The sequence below is a fragment of the Alternaria dauci genome, chromosome 1 (assembly GCF_042100115.1).
Source record: "Alternaria dauci strain A2016 chromosome 1, whole genome shotgun sequence".
Taxonomy (NCBI): domain Eukaryota; kingdom Fungi; phylum Ascomycota; class Dothideomycetes; order Pleosporales; family Pleosporaceae; genus Alternaria; species Alternaria dauci.
The window spans coordinates 3,552,410-3,573,322 of NC_091272.1; the positions used below are offsets into that span (position 1 = coordinate 3,552,410).

The 20,913-nt window shown below is 51.7% G+C and overlaps 8 protein-coding genes across 8 annotated transcripts; 4 read left to right on the top strand and 4 right to left on the bottom strand.

Annotated features, from left to right (window-relative positions):
* Nucleotides 1–185: 185 nt before the first annotated feature.
* Nucleotides 186–1,717, bottom strand: ACET3X_001103 (uncharacterized protein; the record flags this gene model as incomplete). The annotated part of the gene is made up of 3 exons (XM_069446358.1): nucleotides 186–208; nucleotides 273–1,409; nucleotides 1,471–1,717. The coding sequence occupies 3 exons, from the start codon at nucleotides 1,715–1,717 to the stop codon at nucleotides 186–188; spliced, it is 1,407 nt and encodes a 468-aa protein (XP_069311345.1).
* Nucleotides 1,718–2,197: 480 nt separating this feature from the next.
* ACET3X_001104 (uncharacterized protein) lies at nucleotides 2,198–3,790 on the bottom strand (the record flags this gene model as incomplete). Its single annotated transcript, XM_069446359.1, has 5 exons — nucleotides 2,198–2,593; nucleotides 2,649–2,908; nucleotides 2,961–3,251; nucleotides 3,301–3,399; nucleotides 3,610–3,790. 5 exons carry the CDS (start codon nucleotides 3,788–3,790, stop codon nucleotides 2,198–2,200), a joined length of 1,227 nt encoding a protein of 408 aa, XP_069311346.1.
* Nucleotides 3,791–4,118: 328 nt separating this feature from the next.
* ACET3X_001105 (uncharacterized protein) lies at nucleotides 4,119–4,551 on the bottom strand (the record flags this gene model as incomplete). Its single annotated transcript, XM_069446360.1, has 3 exons — nucleotides 4,119–4,319; nucleotides 4,372–4,452; nucleotides 4,507–4,551. The coding sequence occupies 3 exons, from the start codon at nucleotides 4,549–4,551 to the stop codon at nucleotides 4,119–4,121; spliced, it is 327 nt and encodes a 108-aa protein (XP_069311347.1).
* A 640-nt stretch (nucleotides 4,552–5,191) lies between these two features.
* ACET3X_001106 (uncharacterized protein) lies at nucleotides 5,192–6,595 on the top strand (the record flags this gene model as incomplete). Its single annotated transcript, XM_069446361.1, has 2 exons — nucleotides 5,192–5,494; nucleotides 5,555–6,595. The coding sequence occupies 2 exons, from the start codon at nucleotides 5,192–5,194 to the stop codon at nucleotides 6,593–6,595; spliced, it is 1,344 nt and encodes a 447-aa protein (XP_069311348.1).
* A 1,018-nt stretch (nucleotides 6,596–7,613) lies between these two features.
* Nucleotides 7,614–9,427, bottom strand: ACET3X_001107 (uncharacterized protein; the record flags this gene model as incomplete). The annotated part of the gene is made up of 4 exons (XM_069446362.1): nucleotides 7,614–8,012; nucleotides 8,064–8,328; nucleotides 8,377–9,041; nucleotides 9,098–9,427. 4 exons carry the CDS (start codon nucleotides 9,425–9,427, stop codon nucleotides 7,614–7,616), a joined length of 1,659 nt encoding a protein of 552 aa, XP_069311349.1.
* A 2,477-nt stretch (nucleotides 9,428–11,904) lies between these two features.
* ACET3X_001108 (uncharacterized protein) lies at nucleotides 11,905–13,573 on the top strand (the record flags this gene model as incomplete). The annotated part of the gene is made up of 4 exons (XM_069446363.1): nucleotides 11,905–11,997; nucleotides 12,044–12,320; nucleotides 12,371–12,582; nucleotides 12,638–13,573. 4 exons carry the CDS (start codon nucleotides 11,905–11,907, stop codon nucleotides 13,571–13,573), a joined length of 1,518 nt encoding a protein of 505 aa, XP_069311350.1.
* A 440-nt stretch (nucleotides 13,574–14,013) lies between these two features.
* Nucleotides 14,014–15,164, top strand: ACET3X_001109 (uncharacterized protein; the record flags this gene model as incomplete). The annotated part of the gene is made up of 3 exons (XM_069446364.1): nucleotides 14,014–14,236; nucleotides 14,293–14,949; nucleotides 15,040–15,164. The coding sequence occupies 3 exons, from the start codon at nucleotides 14,014–14,016 to the stop codon at nucleotides 15,162–15,164; spliced, it is 1,005 nt and encodes a 334-aa protein (XP_069311351.1).
* A 2,093-nt stretch (nucleotides 15,165–17,257) lies between these two features.
* Nucleotides 17,258–18,472, top strand: ACET3X_001110 (uncharacterized protein; the record flags this gene model as incomplete). Its single annotated transcript, XM_069446365.1, has 2 exons — nucleotides 17,258–17,321; nucleotides 17,370–18,472. The coding sequence occupies 2 exons, from the start codon at nucleotides 17,258–17,260 to the stop codon at nucleotides 18,470–18,472; spliced, it is 1,167 nt and encodes a 388-aa protein (XP_069311352.1).
* Nucleotides 18,473–20,913: the final 2,441 nt, after the last annotated feature.

Here is a 20,913-nt window from a genome sequence, read left to right on the forward strand (position 1 = left end):
GTAACAGTCTCCAAGGTGCCTCATATATGATCATTCGTTACTCACGCATTGCGATTGATCTGCAGTCTACACATCGTTCAACACAGCCTTCTCGAACCTTTCCGCGTAACCCCCAGAACAGATTCCTCCAAGCCAATACCCACCCCTCGCGTCCTTGCCTATACAATTCCCGATACCACCCGGACCTACGCCCAAGCCACCTGGCCGTCTATCAGTGGCGTACACATGAATATATGTTGGCTTGCCAGTCATCAGCTTATTAACAGGCGCACCTTGGTCACCATTACGAGCAACAACCGCGGCGCCAAAGTCGATCTCAAACAATTTCGCCTTTGCCCAATTCGAAACCACAAATACTGCTGACGTCATCTGCGCATCCGGCGGTGGCTTACTAGTCTGGTGTTCGGTACGACTAGCACGCTGAGCAGCTTCGACAGCCTCCCTACTGCTTTGCTCAACCAGATCCTTGCGCATGCGAGCAGCAACATGACCCAGTGGCATATCCAGAAATTGCTGTAGACTAAACGCGGAGACGATGCCAGCGGTGCAGTTCCCAATGAATGCCGTCCCTTTCGGAATTAACACTTTGTACTTTGACGAAGACGTCGACAGCACGTCTCGCATTCCTAGGACATTGATAATCATGACGGGTCGAGCGGGCGGAGAGTCACGAAGCGTGGTATCGCAGGATACGAGGTGCTTGACCAGCCACGCGGAGTAGATGTCGCCGTCGGAGAGGAAAGGCTTGGGCTCGGAAGAGTTTGAAGTGTTGTAAGTGACTTGTGAGGCGTCGAGGGAGGTGAGATCGTGCATCGCCTTGGTACGGAGGCGAGCCATGTAAGACGCGGGCATGTAGAGCAAGCGGCCGCTTGGTTTTATTTCTGGTCCAGAGGCTCGAAATGAGAATCCTTGTTTCTCCTTCTCTTGTTTCTGCTTCTCTTGTATCTCCGCGTCGTGAGTATTCTTCTCCTCCGCCGTCGGCGTTTTGTCGTCGAGAGGCGCTCCAAGCTGCGTCAGTGGGTCGAAATCATAGCCCCAGAACTCTGGTACTTCGTCGTCTCTGCCCTCCAAGACCGCCTGCCAGGCCCTCAGGAGGGCTTGTCGCCCTATTGCGTCAAGCAGCGTGTGCAGCCAATTGATAGTGACAAGCGTCGTGTCCTGGAAGCTCGCAATGTGCAAACCTAGCTGTGCTTTGTCTGTATAGATCCAGTCGTCGAGCACTGCAGTGCTGTTTTCTGTCTGCGTGACCACACGGAATGCGTCGTCTAGTACATCAAAGGATTGGACATGGTCGTTGTGCTCGTCTACCACTGGGAATTTGCGGCCGATGGGATGCTCTTCAAATCTCATGTCATGCGTCTTCTGAGTGAAATTTACTGGCGGACGTTCCTTGGTGTAATGTGATGGTACTAGATGTGGATATGCAAAATTAGTACGCGTCTCACATGCAGTTCGTTTGAGAAAACTCACTGTGATATTCGAGTCGGTCATTCGTCGTGTTGAGACGCAATCGCGCTCCTACTTTCTTCCAGCCGGGTCTCTCGAGCAGTTTCCATAACGCATTAAAGAGCTTCTGTGGATCAAGGACACTGTCAAAACGCATGGTAAACTCGATGGAGATGTTCCGGTTCTGACTAGTGTCATCACGACTATGGAGTGGTATGATGGTATCTGTGGGTACACGGGGAGGTGCGGTAGATACGTTGGTCGAGGACATTATGAAAGACGTGGAAGCTGTCAAAAAAACATGCAAAGGGAAAAGAGGGGAAACATGCGAAGGGATATATAAATTTGCCAGGACATTTCGTTCCAAGAAGAGATCTAGCAGCGTAAGCGACGTGACACAAATTGGATAGCACCTGCTCTCGCACAGTTGCAACGCCCGAAAAACCCCGCTGCCAATTCCTCACCAAGTGGTTTTTCGGGCGTTTGATTCTCCCGAAAGACATGGCAAATTAGAAGCGAGGTGGCCTGACCCGCACGAAACTCAGTGCGAAACCTCTCCACTTGGGATTCGCTCTTGTTTGTCTTCCAAGATTGTGCTTTCGTCAGCAGCGCGGCTGCTTATACTCTGGTTCGCGGCAGACGGCTCACATTAAGCGGTGCCTCGGCTGAATAGGTACTTCTGCATTAATGGAGTATATAGATGTTTTTGAGATCATTATCATTTCATCGTTATCAATCCTACGAGGACCGCTCAATTACCAGGTCCAGTGAAGTTCCCAATGAATACAACCAAGATTGCACAATATGCGGCAGACGCCGCGAACAGTTCGTGTCTCGCCGCTTTCGTCAGTAGACTCATTGCGGCGCTGAATAGCAGAGTAAACACCATCAAAACACCGACCGCATTAAACGTATCTCGCTTGTTGGAATCAATAGTGCTCGTCGTGGTTGTGTTGCCCTCGGGGTCGATCTCAATGTGTGCGGCCGTGTTGGTCAACTGGTACATGGTGATGACGGGTATTACGAGTAGACAGAAGATGATGAAGGTGATTAGAATGTTGACCAGCTTGTCAATGCGCGAGCTGCTGTAATACGAGATATCGGGATCGGTCGTCTTCTCTTGTGCTTCCGGAGTTCGGAAGTACTTCTGCAGAATACGTAAGTGGTGTGTCTTTTCAATTTCAGGAACATCATGTGCATACCTGTAGTGGAGGTGTCTTTGTTCGGAACACCTTCTGGAGAAACTTGTCTGTTTGTCCTATCACAGTCTCGACACCGCCGTCAAAGGTCGCCCACTCGCGGCCGTTGTGGATGGTCACCATGTCTTCTTTGGTGCGAATGGAGTCAAGTCCATCGTCCAGGAGAGGCTTCTTCTTGTAGCAGTAGCGACGTAGGCTGCGGTAGTTTCGATCTGATGGCTTCTGGAAAGACTGGAGGTCTCTTGCTTTCATAAGCACCTCATCTGTCTTAGGCTTAGCTGTTTGTTCTCGGATCGATCGTCGACAGGTGCATACCATATTCTATTAGCTTGGTTTTGATCTCTCGAAGTACGACTCGACGGCTGCGAGGCGCTCCTTCACCAAGAGGTTGGCCGACATCGTAGTCTCTTGACATCAGGCGGCGCTGGTCTTCGAAAGAATCTTCAAGGTCAATCTCATCAAGCTCTTCCTCTAATGAAGTAATCTCATCCTGCAAGTCAAGCAGGACTCGTGAGTGCAAGTAAGTGAACGATCGATAAAGTGCAAAATTTGTGTCACTAGCTTGAAATGCTGCAAGCCTTGGGAAGCCGTTGGGTGTTCCTTCCACTGGCCTTGATCAACACTAAGCGATACAGGGAGACAATGGTGTGCTTACGTGTTCGGGTTTTGGTCTCAGTTACAAATAAGGGGTCTGGCTCTGAGCGGAATGAGCCTGTCACCCGGTGTAAGATTCCGGGCCGCTTGTTTTCGCTTTCTGAAGATGTGTCAGTGTTGCTCGATGCAGATGCAATGTTCTAGCCCCCAGTGCGGCCTGCCCATATGCTATGATCATGTCATGCATACGAGCTGTTGGACCGGAAAGAGTCATCACGCAAGGCCTAGTGCTCTAAGTCGTCCATCTCTGGTGCCGGGACTCGTGGCTAATATATTTTGGGGGCCAAAACGGTCGCATGGAGTAACGTACGAGGCTGTGCACTCTCAACATCATGTTCGCTCGTCTGCACAGAGGGCGAGATGGTGGAGCGGCCGTCGCTATTATCGTCCTCTATGTGAATGAAGGCATCTCCTCTTAGGGTTGTGTCGGTGTTTGTTGGAGATGCTGGCGATTGAGGAGTTTTGTCATCGGTGAAGGTATCCCCGGTCATGGTACGAGGAGGGGTCATTGCAAGGCAGAAAGGCAAGCGCGACCCGCACGGAAGCGAAGAAATGACGGAAGGAAGATGGGCGAGTATTTTGCGCACAATGGAATATCACTCAAGCAAGCATTAGGAGTGAGGTGTGGCTAACAGGTTGTGGCTACGGAGGAGTGTAAGTAGTGTTGAGAAAGCAAGGTTGCGAAAAGCGACAGCCGTATCCGTAAGACTCAGCCCCCAACGCCCTGAACGCCCCTTCCCACAATTGAATGCGCGCGCATGACAATTCCAGCTGGCTGTGGCACACCGGTGAACTCAGCCACATTCAAGTACCCGCTGCCTAGGCGCCAGCCCTCAGGTCCCTCTCGCGTGTCCAACTGCCGTCCACTTTGTGCGTGTAGAAGTCTTTGAGCTGATACTCGATCCACCCGTGCGGGCTGTTCCTACTCGCATAAATGTAGTAGGCCGCCTTGGTCTGAGTACCACTGGACGCCGATGCCTTCTTGCGCACCAGGTCGCCCTTCCTGAAGCGCGCCTCAGCCTGCGTCTTTGTCAGAGAAAGCTATGTGTGCTCAGAAAAAGAACGGACATACCGCTTCCGCGTTTGTGATGTGTCCGACTCCAGACTTTGTCAGAGGGGGTTGGACTTCGGGCGCTGAATCCAGGTGTTGATCCTGTGCCTGAGCATCGTCAGCCCTGTGCCGCAAGAAGTCTGGGGCGCGACTCACCTCGACCGCCTCAAAAGACTCAGCTTGGAGCGTGTCGGTTGCCATTGTTGCTGCAAGTGTGTGGGTGTGTAAAGCGAGGCAGGATAGCCTTGTGGGTGATGCCCTTGAGAATGGGCAGGCTGTCTGCTATTATAGACAAGTACTATTGCTGGCCTCCGTCACCGAGTACCTGCTGCAGCCCCAGGCAACCCAGGTTCGTGACCGGTATCGATAATGGATGGGGGCACATGTGCGTGCACAGCCGCAGCTTACAGAACTGCTGGCTAGGCGCATTCCGCGATTCTGCACGACGGACCCCTCTGTGGGTATGTTGTCGCTGAGCAAGCCGTCATAGTTGGCTGCCATTTGCCGCATGCGGCCATGACATGGGGACGCTTAGTCAATATGGTAAGACGGGCGTCGAGAGTGCATGGTGAAGGCACGGATTTCTGGCCCCCAAACAGTGGTGGTGTAATTGCGCGACGCGCTGATTGGCCGGAGCGGGGCTGCACCTGTTATCTCCGCACCCTTCAAGCCGTGTTGCATGTCCCACCCAATATGGGGGCTGAAGAAGGGCTCCCACGAGCGCGAACTCCATCCTTCATAATGGCGGGTGCCTGCGAACTCTTCCAGCCTCGCAGCCTGGAAGCATCTCGTGCCAATGGCTCCTCTTCCAGATTCCACACTACGCGTCGCGAACGCCGCCATGACTGAGATAGCTCCCTCCAACATAAACCCACTCCCAGGAAAGAGCATCAATGCCGACTTCCAGATACGTTATGTCGAAGACGAGACGAGACGCAGTGGGTCGGCTCCGCAAAACGATGAGGCTCTCGTGGAGACGACGCCGGGCAAGCAAGACGACGACAGCTCCAGCGCAGAGGCACAGAAGAACTGGTGGGCCGAGGCCATTGCCAAAAACATGGACGTTGCAGACGGCTACTCCAAAGTTGCAGTGCTCCTGATCAAATGGGCAGACCATCTGGACGAGCTAAGGACTGCCGACGAGGTATGCTTGGGGTCAAGTGCGGCGCGTCGAGACGGAATTGATTGACTAACACACCTAAAGGCCCGAGAACTCGACGCTCTCTTCCGCGAACGCTTCCGCTACCAATCCAAGATCGTCGAACTGAACGTACGAAAGAAGCCACAGCACCAGCTCGACCAATACATCAGCCAGTTCATCTGCGAGCACGACGGAACACAGAGTCTGCTCATCGTCTACTACACGGGACACGGTATCTTCCAGAAAGCGACCAAGACTTTGGAGCTCACGGGGACCCAAGACCCCTCCAAGGAGACGGGCTTGAGCACCGTAGCCCGGGCCACTTGGAACAAAGCTGAGGAGCAGCTCCGTCATGAAGATGTCGAGGCCGATGTCCTGACTATTCTCGACACGTGCTACGCCAGCAATTTCGTCAAGTCTAGCAGGCAGGAAGAGAAGAAATTCGAGCTACTCAGCGCTTGCCACTTTGACGAGACTACGGCCGCGCCCGGACCCAACTCGTATACCCGTGCTTTCATCGACGCTGCCAACGAGTTTCTCGACAAAGATCCCAAGCGTCCCATATCTACCTTTAGCTTGACACAGCGCATCAATCAAGACCCGAGACGAATCGATACTCCTTCAGTACTTTGGGGCCGTAGTCGCAACCCTCATCCAAATCAAGAGCACATATTCTTGACACCCCTCGGGCCAGAGAAAACGGATGCTCTACATCAGTACCGCCCAAGGGCCAAAGGCTATCTGACCCTTCGATTCGGTCTTCGCGATGCGTCCCTGGACCAAGTGCAGATCGACTACATGGCCAGGCTTCTGACAAAGGCGCTGAGCAACAAGGAACGGATTGGCTTGAGAAGAATTGACTGTCTGAACATGGAGCCTGCACCACCGATATCGCATTTCGAGCGTGTCACATCCGTATTGCGTGTCAAGGCACAATGGAAGAGGGTGATTGCTAGGAACAAGGAGAAAGCGCAATCACTGCATGGCAACGCCGCGAACGGGTCGATGAAGCGCGTATGCGATGATTCCGACCAATTACCAGATGCAAAGCGACAGTATCTGGACCCGACGCATCCGCCGTCACCGCCAGTATCGGATGCATAAATTTGGTTTTTGTTGTTCTTTTTGTCAATCTTCTTTGGATCTCGAATACCCCATAGGCGCTTGTCGCAAAGTTACCTATCCAATCTTTAGGTCAGCCTTTGCATAATTAATACAACTATATCCTACATTGGTATATCCGATCAAGTAACTGATGATGCTATACGCTATACCCTGACGTGTATCACAGTGTTGTCAGTTGTTGGGCTAAAACCTGGCGCAGCCATGCTGCGCACTGAGGCTGGGGTGGTGCCACCTACAGGGGCACTCTCGATCTCACCACCTTTCGCCAGATCAGCACAACGAGATAACGTCACACGCGCAACACGCTGAGCAAAGGCACCTCGTATCTTTTGGCCTGTCTTAAATGCTACATGATAGGGAGACTGACACGTTCTCGATATTGTTTCAGTATAGTATAAAGGGTAGGCCATCGTGACAGAACACACCCAAATCATTATCCACATCACCATCATATCCATTACTACAACAAATACCTTGAGGATATCCGCAGCTTTTGAAAGTATAAGTTGGCCATCACTCCAATACATCTCTCAATGACTGCATCCACCACCACCACCACAACCACCGCTGCCTTCTTGACAACGAATCCACACGACCACATCATCGGCCATTGTCGCGCACAACGGCAGATACTCTACTCATGCAGCGATAGCTGCAACCTCGTACAGCCGCATCCGAGCCAGAAAGCCATCATCATTCCACAATTAAGTGAGGATGCATGGACGGACAGTCAAGAGGAGCTCGAGCGCTGGGGCATGGATGCCACCGAGATGACGAGACCCGAGTCTAGTCAAGTCACAACGCCAAATGACACACACGTAGGGGGTCTGAAATATGAGGATGTAGCAAGGTTCTGGCAATAGTAGAAGAGGAAGACGGAATGGAAGGTGCTGGGATTTAGACAATTATTAGTGAAGTCCATTATTGTTAATACCTCTTGCGTCAGCTGCATGTATATAAACAACCGCCAATGCTATCTCAACTTCAACTAGCTATCTCATGCGTGCGACTCTACGCGCTCAACACCGTTCTGTTTCTCGTACTGCATCGCCACATCCGTCAACGCAGGCTTCAACGAATCCGCAGCCTCACGCGTAAACTTGCGTGCAGAAACCTTGTGCTCGAACATGAGATCCAACTCAGAGTAGGTGAAGCCCTTTGGCTCAGGCAGGCGGAAGTATCCCCATGCGATGAAGAGAAGTGCAATGCCAGCCCAGAAGAAACCACCCTTGGCGCCCCAGTTCCAGTCGTTCTTGCCAACCATTTTCGGCATGATTGTGTTTGTGACGAAGACAATCGAGTTGTAGGATGCGCGGGAGAGTGCGACAGTCTTTACACGGAGGCGCGATGAGGGGATTTCGGCCGCGAGTGAGTAGCAGATTGGTCCTAGGGACAGCTGATTGGGTTAGCTTGTGATTGGCTGTATGCTGGATCGCAAGAAACTTACCTGGAAGCAGAAGATCATGAGGATAATCAAAACACCTCCAGCGAGACTGGCGCTCTTGTTGGTAGACGGTGCAAGGCCGATGAATCCGACAATCAAAAGAATGATGAAGATGGCGGACAATCCAACGAGGTATATGGGTCGACGGCCAAAACGCGTCATGATCCACCAGGCGATGAAGCATCCAACTAGACCCAAGCAGTCCTGGCCGATGGTTAGGTGGAAGGAGTCGTCTTGGCTGAGGCCTACGCCTTGCATGAATTGTGTTCTGATATAGTCAGTATATGTCCAATATGTAGCGCAAATCAGGACTTACCCAAAGCCCATGAAGGGGACACCGCAGAGAGCTTGAGTAATGAAAGCCATGGCAGAGACCTCAGTGCGGTGAAGATCGCTTCCTCGGAACAAATGCCAGTAGTTGGTTCCAGCGCCGACTTGCTTCTCGTATTGGTCAGTGACAATCATCATCTCCACGTGCGCATCGAGATCGAATTCAATGCCTTCTGTGGGTGTAGTGATTTGGCGGATCGCGGCTTTGGCCTCATCGATGCGACCTTGTCGGACTAGCCACCAAGGTGATTCCGGTGCGAGGAAAGTGGCTAGGATGATAGGAATGGGCCAGATCCATTGGAGAGCGAAAGGAATGCGGTATCCCCATTGAGTTGTGTTCTTCATGAGTCCAGTGAGAATACCAGTAGACAAAAGACCACCAATGACCCAGCACATATTGATCCAGGAAGTCATGTATCCTCTCAGGTGTGTAGGACAGAGATCCGCGGCATATGAGATGGCCAATGTTTGGAAGACACCCCATGGCAGACCCTGGATTATGCCTCCCACAAGGAACATCTCCAGACCCGTAGAGAAGAATGGAATGAAGATGGCACCAGTCATGAACACCATGCTGCCGATCATTGTCTTCTTGTATCCAATCCATTCGGTAATGTAGCCGTTGATGATGAGACCGAGAATGCAGCCGACCTATATGTCTGTCAGTAAAGCTCATTAAGCTGATACCTTGCTGGGTGTATGCGTACCTGAGTGCCGTTAAGGATGATGGTCTGCCATCTGGAAGAGACAAGCCTGTTGCCATCGGCATCAACCTCATCACCGAACTTGTTTCGAAACGGCTGGAACGCGAAGAACTTGTTCATAAGACTTGTATCGTAGCCTTCCATGACAACGCAGAGCGAAATGACAAAGGAGAATACGATCGCCTTCCACCAAAACCGCAAGGACTGCCGGACCGACATGTTGTGCTCATTGTTGATAGCCGCGCTCGTCTCGTCGCCGGCATTGTGTTGTCCTTGTGCTGAGGTGACCCTCTCGGCGGCGACGTTGCCAGTGGTCTTCTCCATTGAAGCCATGTTGGACTTTACTCCAGGGTATGCGAGGGACCAGGAGAGATTGTCTTCGGTATTGACCTGTTGAGAAGATGCAGGTCAACCACATGGACGGATCTGCGGTCTATATAGACCCCAGCGCTCTGCACGCATCGTCTCAAGACATGAACCATTTACAGGAGTCATGCCAGAAGTGAAAGGCTAGCCCGATGGCTTGGGAGTCTAAGCCCCGGTAATGGCCGAGAAGAGGCAAAAGCGGGTTGTATTGCGGGGAAACACATGGCGGAACATTCGAACGGTGTGCCCATGGGGATAGATGGAGTGTCCCAATGCGCAAAAGAGGCCAATCACGGCAAGAACGAGGTGTGCCCAGTCGGCCACCAGAGGGAGAGAGACTTTTCCGCCAGTATACCGCCGCTAACGACAAGCGTCGGCTTGACATCCACGTTTCCAGTTTTGGACAGCCGTCCGGGGGCACGTGCGAGTCAAGCAGGCCCGCTTCCTCCTTCTTTTGCCCACTCATCCAGTTTTCCGCTCCCCGTCCCCAGGTTATTGCGCAACTCCAAACCTGGCAGCTAGTGATGCGCAAACCATCTGCATGCAGCGCGTGTCGGTAAGCTTCTCATATGCTATCCTAGTCGGTATAGGCGCGCGCCCGCTAATTTGGTTGAAGAGCTCGAAGGCGCAAATGCATCTACCCGACAAACCGGCTGGCAACGGTGTGCGAGTATTGCTTGTCACATGGTCTACAGTGTGTCCGAGGCCCACCAGAAGGAGGCTACTATGCCAGTCGCCGGGCTAGACTTGCCGAGAATGTTGCAAATCAGCAAGCTGTCTCGCTCCAAGCCAAGACATTACCAAACCAAGGCCACGAAGATCTACCACCGGCTGCCTTGAGGCGAGCATTAGTGGAGTTGTATTTCGACTACATACACGACCAATTCCACTCCATGTATCATAAAGCTTCATTCATGGAAGATGTGATCCACGACCGGGTACCGCCTATAGTGCTTTTTGCCATCTTTGCGCTCGCCGCTAGATTCTCTACCGACGAGTTCTTTAACGGAATTGATCCAAGAACAAGGGGCGAAGTATACCGTATAGCAAGCGAGAGACTGTTTAGTATCCGCGAGCTCAACCCGGTAACGGTCCAGGTATGCGTTCTGCTGGGAGCGTATGCCGCTGCGAGTGGTGAGACAGACATCGAAAACCTATACTACAGTATGGGCGGAAGGCTCTCCCTAGCCCTTGATCTTCCCAATCATCCCGTCACAAGTTTGCTAGAGCGCGAGGTCAACATCAGGACTTGGTGGACTCTATGCATGGTTGATGTCTGGTCATCGACCGCCGTGAGGCTACCACGTATCATGCCATTTGATAGCGCTGTGCCACTTCCAGTGGATGAGATACCATTCTCCGCAATGAGTAACGATGCAAGGGGAGATTTCAGCGACCAAACGCCGTACCCTAGCTCTCCCCTCCTGGCTGAGATGGTCAAGCTCAACCGGATTCTGGCGAGAATCATCGACTTCAATCGAGTATGTGTATCAGAACATCTCGAAGGCCCCTCACTCGAAAGAGGTATACGAGAACTTTCCCGCGATCTTGACGTATGGCTAGAGCAAGTTCCGCACCATATGCGTGATACGCCAGCAAACCTCGAAGCTTTCGCATCACGTGGCCTTGGCCGCATGTTTGTAGCTGTGTACCTGGGCTATTACCATTACGGGCTGCTTCTCAACTACCAATTTTTGTCTTCGTCAATCGATGCACCAACCGACTCTGCACGATACGCTGACGCCTGCAAGCAACATGCCGCCCGGCTCTGCACCCTCGTCTATCGCTCGCATTCAACGCCTGGCAATGAAGTCTTGTACTCGGCAGTTTCTCACATTCTTGTCGTTGCTTCAACCGTCCAGATTCACACCCTGCTCTTTTCAGGCGACGAAGGCGAGATACGTTTATCAAAGTCCAGGTTGGAACGCAACTTTGAGATACTCTTGCGCTTGAAAACGTATTGGCCGAGTGTTGACGGCGCGATGAGCCGTCTACGAGCGTTTCACCAAACTTGTCTCCGAAGCAAAGAGACCAGCTTCGTTCTTGATCGATGGTTGTTGCGCTTTCTAGTGCAATTTGCACCTCACATGGAGCTCGAGCCGAGGGACAATGATCCTGACTACGAAGCACTGCTCGCTTTAAGCAGGCAATCCCCACTCTCGTGCTATTCAGGATTATCTCTGTAATGGTGCAGAATCGACTCAGTGGCTCCTATCCGAATACAGTGGGGTAGCATGAGCGCTAGGCCTTAGCGGCGGAAAATTCGCTAATTTTCCTGCCCTTGCGGAGCCTCCGACATGCTGCATCCGAGTCTGCGGACTTGGCGCGAGGGTCCATTCACCCACGTCTCTGATCCACTTGAGATGGTACATACGTAGAAGACTGCTTAAGACGCCGTTGGTGCGTCCCTTCTTGAGAAACAACATTATACTTTCGACACGACCATGCCACGTAGCAGCATTCTCGTGGTGACGACGCTGCTGGGCAGCGCGTCTGCCATTAACAATGGTCTCGCCATCACACCACCAATGGGCTGGGTAAGATCCATCAACAATATTTCGGATCTATTACTGATTGCACAAGAACAACTGGAACGCCTTTGGATGCGACGTCTCCGAAGACCTTCTCCTCACAACCTCCTCACAGATTCTAAGCCTAGGACTGCGAGATCTGGGCTACAACTATGTCGTGCTGGACGACTGTTGGCAAGATCCGAAAGGTCGAGATGCCAAGGGAAAACTTCATCCAGCGCTTGACAAGTTTCCCAACGGCTTGAACTCTATCTCCGATCATCTGCACAGTCAAGACCTCAAGTTCGGCATGTACAGCAGCGCTGGTGAAATGACATGTGCGAGGTTCGGTATGGTTTAGCAGTCACTTTTGCTTTTTGATCATGCTAATATCGACTAGAGGGATCGCTAGACCACGAGGTTGACGATGCAAAAAGCTTTGCGGATTGGGGTGTCGACATGCTCAAGTACGACAGCTGCTACCACATGGGTCGCGTTGGCACACCATCAGTGTCGTTCAACCGCTTCAAAACCATGTCAGATGCTCTAAAAGCGACAGGGAAGAACATCCTCCTCAATTTGTGCAACTGGGGAGAGGATCTTGTTCACACCGTAAGCACGATGAAATCTCAGCCTGCCAGGATATGCGAAGACTGACATCTTGCAGTGGGGAATGAGTATATCTAACAGCTGGCGCATTACAGGTGATATCTACGACTCTTTTACGCGCCCTGATGATCTCTGTGGATGCAATACGGTGTCGCCCGGCGATGTGAACTGCGTAGCACCCGGCACACATTGCTCGGTACTTTTCATTCTCAACAAAGTCGCCCCGTTTGCCGACCGTAGCATTCCTGGCGGTTGGAGCGATTTGGACATGCTCGAGGTCGGTCAAGGCGGTATGACTGACGAAGAATACAAAGCGCACTTTGCGCTTTGGGCCGCACTCAAATCACCGCTCTTCCTTGGCAACGACTTGCGCAACATGCAAGCTTCTGCTCTTACCATCATCAACAACCCGGCCATCATTGCACTTAGCCAGGATCCCCATGGGCGAAGTGTAACACGTGTTCGAAGGGACACGGAAGGTGTAGCAAAAGACGAGTGGGGTGTTGGCGAGACACACGTCTGGGCCGGACATCTCCACAACGGAGACGAAGTCGTGATACTCCTTAATGCTGGTGGCAAGGACATTGAGATGAGCGTCTCCCTGGCTGAGATTTTCATACCATACGGACCCGGAGGATCAGCACCACACGTAAAGTACGATTGGGCCATACACGATCTCTGGGCTCATCGAATGCCTGAAGCTATGGCCGAAGAACTCCTTGGCGCGACCACTCAAGCGCAGAGAGAATCTATTCTCTCAAAGGCCACTTGGTACAACGCTACTGAGGTTCCGTATGCCAAGGGTCTCGCTCAAGAGGATGCTCGACTTTTTGGCGAGAAAATTGGCGTAGCTGAAGCTGGTGGAATGCTCAAGGCAGATGTAAAGAGTCACGCTGCGCGGGTCTTTCGACTACGCAGAATTGCAAAGGAGGGAGATGCATTCGAGGCAAAGAGCATCTCGAGAGAAGATGCCAACGAAAGAGACGAATTGTAACGATACCATTGATGGGTAAGATGTCTTTGACTTGGGGCGTACAAGGCGACCCTAGAGCGGAGGCCAATCAAAAAGCAAAGTAGCTGATGTACAATCCTACGCATGCACTTCCCGAATAAAATGTCTCTACTGAGTGTGTTCTTGCGAATATTTTTCTCGTTGTCGTCGGCGTGGTGAAAGACCGAGTTTAGTAAGCCTGCAGGTGGTGCTTAAGCCCGATGCAACATATATGCTCAGTCAGCTGTTTGTGGCCCCAAATGGACGATCATGCATCGCGATAGGAAAGAGTAACACCCCGAGAGCATTATATGTGACGCACACGACAGAATGCCTGGTGCAGCTAACATTCTATCCAAATGTGTTGAATATGTGGAAAAAGATAAAGTTGTGCTTGCTGACGTCGAATTTCTTAAACATAACCAGTTTTGACTTTGTACACCATGAAGCTCTCTACCGTTATAAGCATTTGCTCGTTTGCTTTATCGCAGCTTACGCTCGCACAATTGTCAAACTTCGACAACTGGGAGCATGAGCGCATCCAGCTCGACGATGTTTCGATTCATTTCCGCTACCATGGTGAAGGACCACCTATCCTCTTGGTACATGGCTTTCCCCAGCACTCGTTGACATGGCATACCATCGGACCGATCCTGGCGCAGAACTGTATATCCATGATCCACTTCCCATCCGTAAAACCCTCAAGGCTAAGATGAAGGCAGACACTGTGATCGCCCCCGATATACGCGGCTGCGGCGACTCGTCGCTTCCTTTCTCAAAGAACTACACGGCTGCAGCTGCCGGCACCGATCTCAAAGCCATCCTAGACTACCTCAACATTACGTCTACATACGTATTTGCGCACGACAAAGGCGTAGGACTTGCGACTTCTCTTGCCATAGAACATCCATCGGTCGTTGAAGCCATCATCCTCGCCGAATACGCTCTACCAGGTTACGGATATCCTACGCAAGTAACGAGTTCTAGTCTGTACCAGAATTGGCAACTCGCATTCTTTTCCGTGCCCGATGCAGCCGAATTCTTCATTCGAGGGCGCGAAAAGGAGATGTTGAGCTGGTACTTTTTCCATGCGAGTTATTCCGGCACGGCGGCTGTGAGCGAAGACCACTTGCAGCGCTACACGAACGAGATAGCCAAACCGGGGTTTCTGAGGAGCGGCATGGAGTATTTTGCAGCGGCTTGGGACGACGAAGCCTACTTTACTTCTGTGTTTGGTAGCGGGAAGAGACTGCAGATGCCAATGCTGGTATTGGGTGGTGAAGCGAGCTTTTCTCCTGTGTCGTTATTGGAAGAGGTATGGACACAGATAAGTGATGATTTTGTTGCTGAGGCGATTCCAAAGGCTGGACATTGGATTGGTGAGTGACCCCCTTCCATGATCTTTTTACGGACGATCTGAATTCCATTTGCATCTCAGGCTAGGGCAGGCCAGCTGACTATCGAGATAGGCGATGAAAACCCAACTTGGACAGGGAGACGGGCGCTACAGTTCTTTGGAGAAACCGGAGAAGTAAGCGGTATCAATCTTTCATATCTCAAGGACCGAGTAACTCTGCAGGGTGGTGTTGCTTGACGATAGACGGCCAAATATTCCGAGGACACATGATGGTATGGATAGGTTGCCGAGAGGACTTGGAAATGCAATTTGAAGCTACGGCGAAGTTGCGCTGGCATCAGTTATTCGGACTTCCTTCAAGCCCACTACGACGACGAAAGTCCTTTAGCCAATTTGCATTGTCAGCCACTGTTTGGTTCCACCCATCATCCGGATCCTGGTACAACAATCTTCGCGACTCGCGTTGAAACATCTCGTCCGTTGGAATAATCCCTGATAACATTTGCTGTCTTGCAAAGCGACTCAGATGGCGTGTAAGAACAGTAGCAAAGTCGTGATCATGTTGTGTTGACAGTTCTCGCAGAGCTGTTAAAGAGTCTTCAAAGGCCTGTTGGTCGGGCGTATGTGTAGTCTCCTTCGGAGGCTCTTGTATCGGCTCTTCAAGTTGAATGCGCGAGATCAGTTGCTTTGTGTGGTCGATAGATCCAGGGTTAGTTGCTGAGAAAGGCACCACAGTATTGGCTTGTTCGGCAAGGAGGTACGGCGGGAATGCGTTAATGACACGAGCCGCCACAGCAGGCTCGAAGCAGTGCTCGCCTTTCCAGTCGGCCATGGTCTTGCCTTCTCGAAAATGGGCTGCCAGATGGTCTGCTCGCTCATCCCAGCTATTCAAGTTTGTATCGCATATACCGCAACGAGATTTTACTGGCAAAGTCTCGAGCTTCCAATCATCAATCAGAGGTAGTGTTTCGAGTCCGTGCACCAGACGAAGGTGTTGGGTAAGGTGGTCTTTTCGATGGAAGATACGGGGAGTATTGTTACCGTCAGTACATGCCGCGTGGTTGTGTTGCTGCAGATGCTGAGGTGTCGGGTCTAGTGCACTACAGTAGGCACAATGTACTCTGCCGGTTAGAGGTAGTACCACGGACGCTCCGTGCGGCGTACACATCCAACTTTCAAGGTTTAGATGCAAAGACTTTTCATGGCGTGTCCAGTCGTACTTGTGCTTGAATGTATCGCAGCAGAATGTACATTTGAAAATGCGGTCCGGATCGTTCATTTTGTTACCTCTTACTCGGCCCTTATTCCGCGTTTTGGTGGCCTGACTGCGACGCTTCGACTGTGACGTGGCGGAGTGGCTCGAGTTCACGGATCGCAACGAGGATTCGCTGGCAGCGCTGTCGAGACTGGTCGTTGACGAGGGGCCTCGGTATTTGCGAAATACGTCGCTACTAGAGGGCCGGCTGATGCGTGGTGAAGCACCTACGGGCCTGTCTTCCAAGGCATGGTAGATGGCCGACAGAGAAGCAGCCTCGTCTTCAGGCGGCGAATTCCGCCACCGCTGGATAGCTAATGAGTGTCCTTCTTCGTGTTGAGGACTCCCACCGGGGATGACTATCGGGCTCGAGGTTCCAGTTGATCTGCGCACAAAGTATTTGCTTCGACGACGTGGAAGTGTGTGATGCCGTCGCGCCAGTGGGCGGTCGTAAGACTCAGTCGGCTGGAATGCATCAAACGAATAGCTTGGAGAAGTCACGGTGCTCATTGGCTGTGATGTGTTCTCGAACGTAGAATCGTGAAAGTTTGGGTCGATTGCCAAGTCGTCGTCAACGCTGAATGCGGCAGGCGCACCAGATGCAGCATTAGGTGCATCCTGGCCAGGATCGGTGGCTAGGAAGTTGGAGAACCACGAAGGGTCGATGGTATCTTCATTCCAGGGCTGCATTTGCCAGCCGTTCAGTCGTTGATGATCCATAGTCTCGGTAATTGCGATTGTCGGCTTGGTATCGAGGTTGGTGAAAATGTCTGAGGGATGACGGCGTCAGATGAAGGGACCAGCCCGAAGTCGGCGCCGCTAACTTCACCACGAGGAGATGTATAGATCTGGTTTAGCAAGGAGTCGTGATACACTCATACTGCCCCGGACTATCTCTGACCGATGCCTGCGTATTGCGAGGCCAGAGGCACCTGGGCATGCGCATCTCATAAGGCGTAGGGCGTGCGGTGGGGTAATCTCCAGAACGCGCTAGTCCCGCAATCTAGAGCAATTCTTCCGTCTAGCGCAAAAGGGCAGTCACCTACCAACGCGACGTAACGTGACGTGACTGACGATGGAAGACCAAGACGAGAAAGCTGTCGGAGAACAGGCTGAACAAATCCTGGAGGGCATCTTTGGTAGGCCATCTTGTCTTCATTTCGCACCTTGTCTCTGACACCACTCAGCGGTAGCCAAGCCTGCACATGTTTCGTCAGCAGACGTCCTTCTCAAACTTCAATCAGCATTCGCGCCATCAACTACATTTGCGCCACTGCTCAAGCATCAACCTAAACGCACCAGCAAATCTTCCGATCAGGTCTTCCGTTTAGGTCATGGTGGCACGCTCGACCCCTTGGCTTCGGGCGTGCTCATTGTAGGAATCGGGCGCGGTACAAAGTCATTGTCGCAATTTCTAGCATGTGACAAGACTTACGAAACAGTTGTCGTGTTTGGTGCTAGCACTGATAGTTACGACTGTACGGGAACTATTATTGAAAGAGCAGACACCTCGCATGTCACTCGTCAGTTGGTGGAAGAAAAGCTGAAAAACTTCAGAGGAACCATCCAGCAAGTCCCTCCAGTATACTCTGCGTTAAAAATCAATGGCATCAAGGCTTGCGAGTACGTACGGCAGGGCAAGGAGTTACCGAGAGAGTTAGAGAGTAGAGAGATGCACGTCGAGGAATGCACGCTACTAGATTGGTATGACGTGGGAGAGCACTCCTTCGCACTTCCTGGCGGAGAAGACCCGGCTTCAGCACCTGCAGCGCGTATCAGGTTGACTGTGTGTTCTGGTTTCTACGTCCGCAGCTTTGCGCACGATCTGGGTATCGCATGCAACACCTTTTCATACATGGCCTCTCTGTGTCGTACCCGCCAAGCTAATTTTACTGTCGATTCCTCACTCACATCTCCGGATACCGTTTCCGCCCTTACATACACAGAATTGGACGCCGGAGAATCAGTATGGGGTCCGAAGCTCACACTGCAGCTTGAGAAGTGGGTCGCGGCTAACCCGGTTAATTTGGGGCATGTCAATGGCCGCCAAGAAAGCATGAAGAGGAAGATGGCGCAAGATAAAGAAGCGAAGCCTCGGCAGAGGTTCCGAGGGGAATGGGTAGCCGAAACGAAGAAAGAGAGGATCAAGCAGCAAGGAGGTAAATTCAAGGGTAAATGGGGACGGAAGCCCAAGCTTGAGCCAGCCTCAGAATTGCCTTCAGCAGCACCCTCGGACCAAACTCTAAACACCAGAAGAGACTCTCCAGGCGAAGCGAAACCAACGACATGATTGATATGTATGTGAATCCAGGGTCTTTCGAGCCCGGGACACGATAATGCCTCAATGATATAATGGCGCCCCAAAATTCCTCAATAGGCCTAACCACTCCGAACTCCTGTCTGTCAACTCACAACATTCCAGCATGGTCCACATACCCAGCTCCCCGTGCGGCTTCGCTCTACTGTTCAACACTAGGCTGCTGCCATCCACTACACTAAGCTGGAGCAGTTTCTCCATACCAATGTAGTTGTCTTTTCGAATCGCCGACAAAATTGCCGGAAGTTGCGGACGTTGTAGCGCGTGTCCAACGTCCCATTGAACCACCATGTCGATGAGTTCTAGGTATTGCGTTTTGAGTTTCGGTTCGGTGGGAGGAGTACAGTAGAGAAGCATGTCGTAAATAGGCGGCAGAGCAGCGATCTGTTCGCGTCGAGCAGCTGCAGAGATGGTGTCCAGAAGCACACGTACTGCATCTTTGTTAATGCCGTTGATGGCGAAGCTCAATGCGTCATACGTTAGTTCCGGGACCAGATTTATCATTTCCATAAGCATTGACGAATTGGTTTCACTGCTGTGAAAGGCAGTGAATTGCAGTACGTTCATGTCATCAAACGCTGGATCGCGAGGATGCGCACCGGCGCGAAGAAGTACACGCGCTGTTTCGAGAGAATTGAAGGAGAGAGCAGCAGCTAGTGGTAGAGCATGTGTTTCTTTTCCGTTTCGGCGGAAGAAGACATCTTCTCGTACCAATCCGCCTTTGACCTGCAAGATAAGTTCGACTGCTTGGGCCGCGTCTGCTGAAAGCGCTCGCCCAATTGCCGTTCTCAAACCCTGATCGGTGGCGGTGCGTTGTGCAAGACATGGATTGAAGCCTCTGTCAATCAATAGTCTTAGTATGCGAAGTGCGTCTTCTGGTCGCTTGTTCCATGTTTCTTTTGTCAACGCATTGATTGGTGACACGTAGCGGGTGAGCTTCCCTTGATGTTGCAAGACATCGTCTTCTTTTTCATAGTCTTTCGGCAATCCCTTTATGCTCAACATCTCTTCCACCACGTCTGCCCACCCAGCGCGGACGAAGCAAGATAGCACGGAGTACTCATATGTTGTCTGCCACGGGCGATGCCCAAACTCAGCACCCTGCAGCTCACTTCTGTTGTCGAATACGCCGGAAATTAGAGCCGTGGGATCAAACTTTTGATATTGCATGATGAGTTTTAGCGTGTTTGTACCCTGGTCGACGTTCTTCCATCTGGAAAGACCATCGAGAAGACTAGTTTTCGCAAGTCTGACTTGGTTTTCCGTCCAGTAGTGTTGGGCATCATGCATTTCCCGCGGCCATTGCACAACCATTGGATTTGCTCCATACGATGCTACAAGGCAGTTGATAAGATCCGCGTGCCCCTTATAGGCAGCTGCAAGTATCACACGATCCATTGGAGTATAGTCATCTCTTTTGGTGGTTTCTCCGTAAGTAGCGCCTTCTCTCAAAAGATAGTCGACTACTTTTGCTCGCCCGTTTAAGGTAGCCTTTGCTAAAGCTTCGTGCTTCACTTTTTTCAGCTTGCCAAATGATCGATATACAGGATCAGCTCCCATACCAATCACTGTTTTGACAAGAGAAAGACTGCCTTCTGCAGCAACTTCTTCAAGAACGTCGGTCAAAGTATCCTGTGATGATCCACTAGCTGGCTTTGCCGAAGTCGCTGCTTTTCTAAGTGAGAAGCTTTTCTTAAAAGACGAGAGACCCGTTGGACTTGATGCGTCATTCCTTCTGCCGATTCTGCGCAATACCTCAGCTTGAGCATCGCTGGGGTTCATTTCAGTTGCCTCGCTTTCTGTGCTCTGCATAGTCGAAACGGAAAAACCCCTTTGCGATAACTGGAAAGGACTACCGGGCAAGCCTTGCATGGGCGATGAAATGATACTAGAGCTGCGAGTACTGCTTAGACTGCTGGCAGTGTTGATATGCTCAAAAGTCCCATGAACTATCTTTAGTGGCTCTGGCGCTGGATTTGAGGGTCCAAAATGTTCGGAAGCGATATACATGGACTGCATCCGGTCTGAGAAGCCATCTCCATTGCTAGCGCTACTTCCCCAAGACATCGGAGGAGTCGGAGGAGCAGTTGACGCACGTTGAAGAAAGCGTAGAGGTTGTGGTTGCGAAGACTCAGCCTTGTGCTGTGATGGATGCGCTTCGGAAGCTTGTGCACCTGGGCTGCCCGGAAGTTGAGAGACCTCATGAGCTGCAGGGTCGCGACTCTGAACTCTTTGGGGATAGTTTAGCGGTAAAGGCGCCGTACGTGACGTTGAGTAGGATGTCGACGGGAAAATGTCCTCTTCTTTCCTGTGTTCAGGCGCATTGTAAGCAGGCTTATAAGGGTCGGTTGTCGAGCACAAGGCATGTTCGAGAGATGCTCCTGCTATCGTTGGGGAAGCCGGTCGAGCGGGCG